The sequence below is a fragment of the Podarcis erhardii genome (genome assembly GCF_964252035.2).
Source record: "Podarcis erhardii genome assembly, chromosome: 9".
Lineage (NCBI taxonomy): Eukaryota > Metazoa > Chordata > Lepidosauria > Squamata > Lacertidae > Podarcis > Podarcis erhardii.
The window spans coordinates 35,306,924-35,318,908 of record NC_138512.1 but is presented as its reverse complement, the minus strand read 5'-3'; the positions used below and the strand labels follow the sequence as shown (position 1 = coordinate 35,318,908).

The 11,985-nt window shown below is 41.5% G+C and overlaps 1 protein-coding gene across 3 annotated transcripts in view; it reads right to left on the bottom strand.

Moving 5' to 3' along the window:
- Positions 1-402: 402 nt before the first annotated feature.
- The window catches only part of DDX60 (DExD/H-box helicase 60), a 56,754-nt gene continuing 45,171 nt past the window's right edge, over positions 403-11,985 (bottom strand). For all 3 annotated transcript variants that reach the window (XM_081875198.1, XM_081875200.1, XM_081875199.1), the window contains exons 29-39: positions 11,856-11,960; positions 10,983-11,183; positions 9,451-9,555; positions 8,450-8,591; positions 7,970-8,091; positions 7,315-7,462; positions 6,703-6,845; positions 4,734-4,885; positions 4,013-4,075; positions 1,583-2,401; positions 403-1,265 (exon numbers count right to left, since the gene is read on the bottom strand). In XM_081875198.1, coding sequence (XP_081731324.1) covers positions 2,302-2,401; positions 4,013-4,075; positions 4,734-4,885; positions 6,703-6,845; positions 7,315-7,462; positions 7,970-8,091; positions 8,450-8,591; positions 9,451-9,555; positions 10,983-11,183; positions 11,856-11,960 — 1,281 coding nt within the window. In that variant the 3' untranslated portion in view covers positions 403-1,265; positions 1,583-2,301. The remainder of the gene's footprint in view (positions 1,266-1,582; positions 2,402-4,012; positions 4,076-4,733; positions 4,886-6,702; positions 6,846-7,314; positions 7,463-7,969; positions 8,092-8,449; positions 8,592-9,450; positions 9,556-10,982; positions 11,184-11,855; positions 11,961-11,985) is intronic.

Genomic DNA, 11,985 nt, shown 5'->3' with positions numbered 1-11,985 from the left:
AAAACTGATCAGGTAGAGGAATATCGAAACAAAAAAACTAGAGAATGGATAATATTTAAGAATTATGTAAAACTTGATTGTACAAATAACTCCATATTAGCAGAAATTGAGTGATATTTGTAAAGAAAAGATCAAATGAATGTATATAAAGCAGAAAGAAATAATATTATACAATGTAAACCTGTGTAAAAAAGAATATTATATCAAACAGTATAATGAGAAGGATGGGAAGGATTGTGCTGATGAATACTTTTACTATGTAAATAACTTTCTCTTTTTTTAATTTGATTTCTTTGTTTCTTATCTTGGTTACTTCTTTAACATTTTTTCTTTATAAATTTTCTATTTTATATAATTTTCTTTTCTTTTCTTTTTTACCTGTTAAGGGATAGTATATAATGTTTAAGGGATAGTACATAATGTTTGTATAGACATACAATTTTTTTAATCAATAAAGAATTGATAGTACAAAGCAGATACTTAACAGAGCAGGCGAGGCTATTGACTTAGCAAGCAAATTGGTCTGACCATTATGACAGTCCCCTTTTCTGCAATAATCAATCTCACAGTGTTCAGAATCACATGATTGGAAAAGAGAGCCCCCAACACCCATTTAGACTAACTCCAAACTCATTACATTATCAACAACAGCATGGCAGGACAAACCTATACCTGTTTATTCAATGAGGTGATCAGTGAGGATGTGCGCAAAGGATATGTGCAAAAGATTACAGCCTAAGAATCGCAATGTGTCATTGCTAGACAATTCTTGTTTTGCTTCTCACGCACACAAAGATAAACCAGACTTGTTAATATTAGGGCAGCAAAATCTTTTTTCATCAGTTCACTATATATTGGCAATATTTATTCTTAATAAGCTCCATAAATTCATGCTTCAACAAAGCCATGGTCCTGCTTATATCTCCCAGAATTGTACCACACATTGTATAATTTGGGGAGTTTTTCATATCCTTCCTGAATTCCAGACCAGGAGGGTTGGGGAAACTCAACAAAGGGAGTTTACTTTGTTGTTTGTTTACTTATTTGTTAGGATTTAAAATCCCTAACTCTATACAAACAGGCAAAAACAAAACCCCAATAACTAAAACAAGCTTTATTTATTTATTTATTTATTTAGCTAGCTAGCTATCTTCCTTCCTTTCACTATAAGGTGCCAGAGTAGGTTACAATAATTACAACACAAAGTTAAAAACATATAATGTGTCCATATATCAGCTGTTAAAAGCCATGGTAAAGAGGTGTGCCTTCAATTACCCCTCCCTGTGTTAAAACAAAAAAAATTCCTTCCAGTAGCACCTTAAAGACCAACTAAGTCAGTTCTTGGTATGAGCTTTCGTGTGCATGCACACTTCTTCAGATACACTGAAACAGAAGTTTCCAGACCCTTCTATATAGTGAGAAGGTGGGGAGGGGTAGAAGGGTCTGGAAACTTCTGTTTCAGTGTATCTGAAGAAGTGTGCATGCACACGAAAGCTCATACCAAGAACTGACTTAGTTGGTCTTTAAGGTGCTACTGGAAGGAATTTTTTTTGTTTTGACTATGGCAGACCAACACGGCTACCTATCTGTAACCCTCCCTGTGTTGTCATTTAAACAAATAGGCATGCTGACTTATTTGACAATTTTCCCCAGCTGTTTGAACATACATAGTAGAAAAGCATTTGTAGAACAGATGGAGAAGCTCCCCACTCCCCAAAAAAAAGCATTTTCCTTCCTCTGAGGAAGCATAGAACAAGGAGAAAAACTCTACTGGGGAGTTAGAACTTTTAAGAGGGGTCAGAAGATAGCCCTGTCTGCAGTATCAGCTGTCTGGTGCCTTCTGTTAAATAAAAATGCTGTCCCCCTTCACTTTATACTAATTGAGTACTCTAACAAAAACTCTAAAATTGTCCTACATATTATGGGCAAACTGAAAGGCAGGGGGTGGGACAAAACACACTAATGAAGACTGAACTTGCTAAGTGGCTGTAGACCACAGAAGATAATTGAAGAGGGGTGTGAGGGAGAGACAGAAGACAAGGGAGAAAGGTGTGCAGTGCCCATGAAGAAGGCATGGCTGGCTGGGACCCTGAACAGGGGTACTCCCCGCAGCCACATTTCGTTGCTGCTCCCTCTTGCATACCAGATCCTTCTAAAATCTTTAAAATTAAATATTCGCATTAAGGCAGCACCCCTAATCAAACAGATACTACATATCCATTCAACCAATCACTGGTGTCTACTTGATACAACTGTCCCTTCTTACAAAGCACCATATTTTTGGTGCAGGCATTATTCCAGTTACACCACATTCAGTTTCGACCAGTAGTTCTGACTTAATTGTTCAAAGGCGCACACGACGTTATCATCCTCTTTGTCGCAAAGTTCACGCGAAGAGACACTGGAAAAGAGAAGCAGAAGTAAATTAAATGTTTTTGTGAGGAGGAGGGGGTGTTATACACCTTCAACCCTGAAAGCTGCTCTGTTGTATTTTGTAACATTTTTGTGCCTGAAGTAGAGCCCACACGAAACCATCCACCCCCCTGCTAGGCGCAATATGTTGAAAAGTATTCATGCACTATTCAGCTATCAGTTCTGGCCTTCCTTGATTCCCCCCATGGTGCTTCTTGGTCCTGCTACATGATTGGACCAGTCTTGTGTTTCTTTATGGTTTACCTGAATTAAGCATCTATCTAAAACAAAAAATACTTTTGTTTTTGTTGCCTCGGAGATCTCACTCTTGATGTTCAAACTATGTTCAAAGTGTTCAAACCATGTTAAGGATGATAGAGAAGAGGAGTGGCTGGAAAGCCACCCAGGTCAAATATTGAAAGTTTTTATCATTTGGATTCATCACGGCTAGCAAATCCCCCTGAACAACATTCAAACCTTGGATGTAAAGGTGGAAATGGAGGTGACGACACCCACTGGTGTTCATTTACCATGTGAAAACTGGTTGGACTATGATATGTTTGAGTCACCCAGACTAATCTCTACACACATGGTAACAGTGGAGGCATCATGCAGGTAAATTTGGGGAAGGGGGCACAGAAAGAGCAAAGTATATTTTTGTCAGGCAATGCCATGTGTTAAGATCTCAGAAAGATATATAACAGTACAGTGGTACCTCAGGTTAAGTACATAATTCGTTCCAGAGGTCCGTTCTTAACCTGAAACTATTCTTAACCTGAAGCACCACTTTAGATAATGGGGCCTCCTGCTGCTGCTGCCGCACCACCAGAGCACGGTTTCTGTTCTCATCCTGAAGCAAAGTTCTTAACCCAAGGTACTACTTCTGGGTTAGCAGAGTCTGTAACCTGAAGCGTATGCAACCTGAGGTACCACTGTATATGTTAATGTCAGCAGTCCAGCAAGGGGGGGGAGGGAAGGGCAAGTGCCTTGTTTTGGTCCCTGCCCCCTCTTCTGGTGCCAACCCAGGTATGATAGGCATCAGTCTACTGACCTCTGTTAAATTGTTCTAAATAACAAGAGTAAACAAGCAATACTTCATTGCATACCTCAGAGGTTTTCAACCTTTTGGGGTCCACAGCTCCGTTGACCAACTACATTCTTTCTGTGGCACCCTTGTGGGGCTCAGGAGCCCAGTTATATCACCCCTTACCTGCAGAGCTGGAAGCCCCTCACCCCTTTTCAAATATTCTCGCTTGTGGAGTGTTCCCTTAGCCTCTTCCCCTCTCCTTGGGAGTCCTCTGGGAAGCAGCAGCTGCTGCCTCCCCTGCCCCCAAAGAGAGGTGGCTCCTCCTACTGCCCATAGGGGCCTGGAAAGCACCCCCTGGCCAGCCCCCGAGGCACCATTCACTTGCAGCACTTGTAGCCAGGGCTGCTGCAACAAGCAGCTCTGCAAGCCTTTGGGAGGCAGAGACGCGAGAAGGCATCAGAGGAGAGAGGGAAAGAAAGAGGGACAGAGGCCGGTGTTGCCCGCGGCACCTCTGACTATCATTCAAGGCACCCCAGGGTGTCTAGGCACACTGGTTGAAATCCGTTGGCATACCTGATGACTCGAAGAACAAGGCCAAAGTCTCTCAACAAAGCATAGGCTTCTCCTTCATGTATACTAAAATTGGAAGGAAAAGTAGGTTAGCAGAGTTATATATTTCATGTACTTTTCTTGTTCTTGATAGCCTTGCTCTCCAAGAACTAGCCTGATTCTCTTTTAAAGCTATCCAAGTTGGTGGCGATCACTTCCTCCTGTGTGTGTGAGTTCTACAATTTAGCTATGCAGTGTGTGAAGAAGTATTTTATCTGTCCTGAACCTTACCACATTCAGCTTTGTTGGATGTCCACGAATTCTAATGTTATGTGAAAGGGAGAGAAACTTTTCTGTGTTCACTTTCTCCATGCCATGCTTAATTTTATAAATAGCTACTGTACCGTGACACCTCTTGCCATTTCTCAAAACATTTCACCCTGAGAGGTTTGTAAGACAGCAACACGAGAAGGGGTCTTTTCTGTGGTGGCTCCCCACTTGTGGAATGCTCTCCCCAGGAAGGTTCGTTTTAGTTACATATCTTTAAGCACCAGGAAAAACATTCCTCTTCTCATAGGCTTTTGGCTAATTGAACCATCTATGACCTTTTAAACTTGGGGCATGGGTACTGTTCTTGTTTGTTACTATGTTATGCATTTTTGTGTTTTTATATGTTAAACCACCCTCAGATGAAGTGTGGTATAGAAATATAATTAATATATAATGAAAGAAAGAAAGCACGCACCTGTTATCCTGTTCCATTGCTGTCAGAGATCCATGTTTATAGAAGTCGAGCACATATGCATTAAGTGGCATCATTCTTCCCTGATTATCACATATCTTTGAATAGAGGACTGGAATGTTTGCATCATTAATGCCTATTGTGCGCAGTATGACCTGCAGAAACAGTAGAGCAACATTCCTTTTTCAGACTACTCAGTTATTGACTAACCCCTTTGCCATATAGTAATAAAGCTGCCCTGAACCTGGATGAGATCCCAAGAACAAGTTTCATAGGCTTAAGGGGAGAATGGTTGCATTTAAGGCCGCATCCGCAGTATGTACTTAAAGCACTATGAGACCACATTAACGGCCATTGTGGGTCAAAAGAATCCTGAGAACTGTAGATTGTTAAGAGAGCTGAAAGTTGTTAGGAGACCCCTATTCCTCACATAGACCTACAATTCCTGTGGTGGTTTAACAATCAATTTCCTGTTTTTGGGCAACTCTGGGAATTGTATATGAAGTCATTTTGTGCCTTTAGAAAACAGGGGACACACAAGCACAAAATAATCTACCGTCCATGAACTTATTTTCACACAGCATTTCCATTTTGGTGCTGCTGTGTAATGCCAGGTCAATGATTCACAAGACCGCTGCCATTCATGACTTGATTGTGGACGATGGAATTGACCTGGCATGTGTAACAGAGACTTGGTTGAACGTGGCCGATGTTCCTGTTCTTGCTGCTGCTTGCTGCCACATTTCACACAGCAACCCATGTCATATGGGGGGTGGGGGTGTTGCAGTGATCTTTAGGAAGTCATTAGCTTGTGCCAGGTGTCCTAATTGGGAAGACCCAGTTTTCTGAGTGTATGTTCTGGAAGCTGGGCAATAGGGGAAGTACAGGATTCCTTTGAGTGTACTAACCTCCCTGCTGCACCAAGGATTCCTTGTTTGAGCTGCTTCAGGTCATGGTAGATGTTAACATCCATGCCAACACAACCTTACTAGGGGCTGCTCAAGACCTTATGGAAAGCATGGCCTCCATGGGACTGGCCCTGAATAAGTTTGGCCCAACCCAGACATGGCTTAGATCAGGTGTTGACCTCAATGGACATCAATGATCTGACATTAAGTAAAAGTAAAACAAAAGATCACAACTAGACTTCTCTGTGACCCTTCACCTCCACAGGGAGGTGGGACTGATTCAGATGGTGTGTCCCTGCCACTTAATGGTTTCCAGAGAGTGGTAGGGGATGTTTTGTCCCATGTTGATGGCCTCTCAGCTGATTCCCTGGTGGCCTGCTGGAAGGCGGAGTTAACCAGGACTATTGACTGTCTGGCTCCAAAGTGCCCTCTCCTGTCTACCAACTCCATCTGGTATGCCAGCTGAGACCCTACCTGCCACAGACTGTCTCGCCAGAGTGTTGCATGATCTGGTTATCTCCCGCTTGGACTACTGCAATGCACTCTACACGGGGCTACTTTTGAAGGTGACTCGTAAACTACAACTAATCTAGAATGCGGCAGCTAGACTGATGGCGGGGAATGGCCACGGAGACCATATAACACCGGTCCTGAAAGACCTACATTGGCTCCCAGTAAGTTTCTGAGCACAATTCAAAGTTTTGGTGCTGACCTTTAAAGCCCTATATGGCCTCGGCCCAGTATACCTGAAGGAACGTCTCCACCCCCATCACTCAGCCCGGACATTGAGATCCAGCACCGAGGGCCTTCTGGCGGTTCCCTCATTGCGAGAAGTGAGGTTACAGGAAACCAGGCTTAGGGCCTTCTTGGTAGTGGTGCCCACCCTCTGGAACGCCCTCCCATCATTTTTTTTATATGCGCTGTAAGCCGCCCAGAGTGGCTGGGGAAACCCAGCCAGATGGGTGGTATGTAAATAATGAATTTAGTAGTAGTAGTAGTAGTATATGCTTTTGACATCTTTCATCAAACCTCCAGTTTTATACTTTATAGTCTTTCCCACTTACATTGTTGACAGAGCCTTCGTGCAGCAAATCAAATTCTGTATTTCCTGACAGGCACACAAACGGTGAAACTGCTGTCCTTCCTTCATCGCAGCTCATTAAGTGAGATGCAAGCGGTGAGTCAGATGGTTTTTTACTTGAAAAATCTAACAAAATGATTAAAATGTGAATTTATCAATGGGTGCACAACTCTATTATAATTGGATAATAGAGGAATGGACATAAATATCAAAAACAGATATTTATACTTTATATATACTTGATGACTGAAGTCCTCAGATGTCTCATTAGATGTGACCATATATCCTTGTGCTCTTTTTTGTCCCTACTGAATCTAAGCCAAAATATATGCAATTGAAGCAATCACATATTAACCCACTGCCTACCCATGCCTCCATTCCTACCTTTCTTTTGTCCAATCTACCTCCAGCATGCCATCTTTCAAACTGTACTTCCTGCAACCCGCCACAGGTTGCATATCTAAGCCCATGTAGCTTCCCAGGGACTCCTCTGGGATCACAAGGCTGCTCAACCAGTGGACCTTTGATTCCTAACTGATAGGCTTCAAAACTGCACAGTTTGTATTTCAATGTAATACAAACAATGCCTGCTTACCAAGTTCTGAAAGTGGAAGTTTATATTCTTGCTGCATATCAGCCATGGTGGAAACTATCTGCAGAAACTGTCCAAAATTCTCTTTTATTTTGGAGTTGTACTCATGCAAAGCAGCAGCAAAATCTTCAGGGAGATCCTCTAGAAACACCTAAAGACAACAGAATAGTTGCTTGAGAGATAAATAATAATCATCAAGCCTCATTTAAAGCTTTTAATAAGAAAATACGTTTTTTTAAAAAGGACCACAGAATACAATATCTAGATCACCAAGAGGGCTCTAGTGACTTTGGCTGTATTGCTGCAGAATTTATCTCATAATCCAATCTATGTCACAGAATTAGAGTACTGTGCAATACAAAAGGTGCTTACATGTATCTTTATACCTTACTTCCATAGTACAAACTTAATTTATCATTCAATAAGTTGTCCATATGGAATCAATAAAAATGCAAGGGAGGAGAGAAGCTTCCAAAGAGAATTAAACAGCATGTGGATTCTTCTGTTCACCTTTGATCAGTAGTTACTGGGGTTTCTTTAAATCACATCATTATCTCCATCTTTGGCATCATCCGCTCATCTTTGTACCTTCTGAACAAAAGTGTCCAATGTCCTTTCCCACATTTTCAGTGGCAAATAAACAAGCTTTTGATCTTACCTTTGACTGGTAAAATGTCCTTCTAGAATTAAGAACAGCAGCTGCTATCCGCCTTCTTCCAAAAAGATGTGCCAATACTAGCACTAGCTTTTCCATCACATCCTGAGAGAAAGCATGTGGTCCTGTTTGGTACAGAAATCCACATTATTGCAAATTAATCCTTCAGGAGTGCACTCTTAATGCTTATTTGCAGCTGTGGCTTTACCTGCTCACAGGTGTGGGGGAGATGGGGGGAAACAGCCTCCTGGTCAAATTAGGATGTCTGGTGGTTTGATCCATGAGCTGAAGGTTCTTCACCCTTCATCTATTAGTTACACTTATGAACACTGACATGACAAGGACTTCCTCACTCCCCCAACCTGGAGTAGAAGTGGTCTCCAAAACAAGAGTAAGAATGGAGTAAATTATTCTGCCCACTCAAAAGCAAAGCAGGGAAGGAAGCAGTTGGTGCTCTTTCTCTGTGCCCATGTAAAAACATACCTTTCTTGCTTCGTTGACACAGCTTATGGAATAAGCCTTTCACAAGAAAATCAACTAGTACAATATTGGAAGGTTCATGATAATGCAAATGAGTCACAAGTCCAGCAAATCCTGTAGTATTGCCTTTCCTATCCACATATCCCTAAAGAAAGAAAACACTGTATGTATTCAGATGGATTTCCACCCTAACTCATGAGACAAACCGCAAAATACATTCTTATTTTAATCATGGTGTAAGCTTGGGAGCTAAAAACCGAAACTCTCTCATGTTTGTGCAGGATAACCATAAAGCGACCAAATGTTGTACATTAAAACAGACTAGCTAAATGCCTTAAATATTACCGTGGTCATAGAAGATTAATTGAAGAGGTGGCCCTCAATTTGTTCCAGAGCACATTCACACACTGTTTTGAATACTGAGTACTGAGTACTAAGTCCCAATCTTAGTACTAAGTACTAAGCACCAATCTTTTAAACTTACTGTTTATAAATCTGGGCCAGAATGAAAATTTCTAACTTTTTTCAGGAATTTTGGCGGGAGTGGGGGGTTGACCCATTAAACTTGGCAGGCATATATTTCAAGGAGCAGGGTTGAATCATTTTGATGTGGGACATTTTTTCCTATTTTTGAACAAGGGAAAATATAGTTGTTGGTGGAGGCACAGCAATGCTTGAGCTCTTGGAAGCCACCATTTTTCCATTCCCAAAAGAGTTTGGAATGATACTGCATTGTGTTAGTTCAGGTGAATTATTGGGGAGAAAATGGCTGTCAGCTCCTGGTGGTATCTGAGAGGTGGATAAATACTCTGCTACCACAGTCATGGGGAGGAACAAAACTACATTTTCCCCTGAAAGGGAACATACAACACATCTGAACATTGATAAAGCATTACACACCCACATGGTTTTATCACCTTCAGGATGGTAAAGTAATCATTTTTCAGCTCTACAAAAACAAAGCCAAGACCCATTTGATTAAATAAGAAGACTTGGAAACTTACCTCCTTCACAAGAAACTGTAATGAAAACAAAAAATACAACTTTAACATCTTGAGGGCCCTTGGTTGTTTGAAGGCTAGAAGTGAATGCTTCAGTATCGACAGGACCTTTGAGAAGGGAAATTATATTAATACATTTCCATTGCAGCTGGCTGGTTGAAAGGTTTGAGAGTAAGATGTTAGAAAACTGGTACTGGGCTTAACATCGATTCTTGGCATACCAGAGTATGGTCAAAGGAATTGCCTGAGAAATTAACATGTCAGGCCAGAGCAGTAAAAGGCAACCACAATCCCTATTCCTTTTCTAACATGCAGCAAATGTTTATTGAATGCATACAGTAAATTGTTCAGACTGTGGCAGGCATCTACCCAATACTCATGGGAAAATGTGGCCCGACCTTTTAGAGTAATCAACTAAAACTTTATTACATAGCATGACATTACATTGGGACAAGGTATTTGTTGTTTACTACTGTAAAAATAGTTTTCTAAAAATGTATGAAAATACCATGAAAAATAAACAAAAACCTTGAGCAAACTAAGTTTGTTCTTGGTATAAGCTTTTGTGTGCATGCACACTTCTTCAGGTATCTGAAGAAGCGTGCATGCACATGAAAGCTTATGTCAGATGTGCATGCAGGTGCCAGGCCCTGGGACCAATAGGACTTTGCAGGACTGGGGCCCTCCTAAGTTTGTTCTGAAGAGGCAAGGTGCGGCCAATTGGTAACTCACAGCACCTGGTGGCAAGAGCCGGGAAGGGATATAAGGTCAGCATTTCCCTTCGGCTCTTTGCCACAGCAACACGTTCCCTGCCCTGATGCGTTTGGCTCCTTGACTCCTTGCTTCTTGATCCTCGGATCCCTGACTTTGTGATTCCTTGCTTCTTGATCCTTGGACCCTTGGCTTCTTGACTCCCGGCTCTCTGACCCTCGGACTCTTGGCTTCCTGACTCCTGGCTTCTGGACTCCCGTTCCTGCTCCCACCCTGCCATCTTGCCCCCAGTCCTGATGTCCCCAGCCGGGACTTCAATTGCCCATGAACTGGAGCGTGACAGCATATACCAGTAACAAACTCAGTTGGTCTCCAAGGTGCCACTGGACAATTTATTTTTTATATATATATATATATATATATATATATATATATATATATCGATTGTGTCAGACCAACATGGCTACCTACCTGAATCTAAAACCTTGAGCATTAGCATTTAGTGTTTTTCTTTAACTTGCAGAATGAGTTTTGAAAATGTGTAACAAAATGCACTGGTTAGAACATTGTCAGGAAATTAGTTGATAAATTTAGGCTGCAATTTGTAACACTTTGCTAGGTATTTACTCTTACTGACGTCACTGGGAGTTATTTCCAAGTAGACACATTTAGGAACACCTTGTTAAATTAAGCTAGGAAGGAGTCATACATTGTTTCCCAGTGCAATCCTCTGTCTATCAGAAGTAAAACCCAATGTATTCAGTGCCATTGGGTGGCTATAGGATTGCATCCTTCATTAGAGAAGGATTGCTTCCAAGGATTACCTTGGCTTTTGCATCCACTGTATCATCTGCTTTTGAAGCCAACAGCAGGAGTCTCAGGATCAGAGAAATACTCAAAGGAAACTGTCCTCGAAGTTCAGGTACATTAGATTTAATGAGCTTCTGTATTTTAGGCAATGGAATGTCATAGAAAAAGACATCACCCAAAAAGTCTTGACCTCGTCGCCCAGCACGTCCAGACATCTATGAAAAAGCAATCAAAGTCAGAAATCACCCAAGTAAATAATCAAGCAAAATTTGAAATCAAAGCATTTAAGACTGTAGCAGAGAAGCTATCTATACTGAAGGACAAACATGCTCTTTTTTTCTTTATCAAATAGATAGAGGGATGGGGAGAGAAGAGGCAAAGTCATTCCTAGCAAATCCCAGGCCTTTATACTTGTGGCTATCAATTTCCCTTCAGTGCTGTGTCTGTGGAGTAGGAGTGAAACAAATTTAATTCACTTTACCTGCAAGACTTAAAGTCTAAATTTCCTAAGTGTCCTCCATACCCAATACACCTGAGACTAAATTACAGATGACCTGCCTGATTTGGATCAGAACTGCAACATGGGGACGGGACACGGGCAGTGGTGGTGAGTACCCACTGAGAGGGGTAGGGACAGGGTATAAGGAAACCAGCAGTAAGTGCAGCCAGAGCCAATGATAAACCAAGCCAATTCAGTGCTACTTATTGTTGAGTTCCGTAAACGTAGCACTGAGACTAAACATCCTTCCATATTGTTCTAAGTGTTTGTGGGTCATTGATACAATAATAATGCATTAGTTGTGGATTCATGCTGGACTGTCCAACCCATCCCACGCTTAAAAAACAGCCATGGACTTTTCACTAGTCCTAAAGATTAATCTCATTACCTGCCTATAGTGCAGAGCATCCAAATATACAGAATTCTGTACAAAAACAACAGATTTACATGGCATGTTGATTCCCAAAGCCAAAGTTCCTGTGGCTGTCACCACCTAAAAGAAGAAGCAACATTCAGTG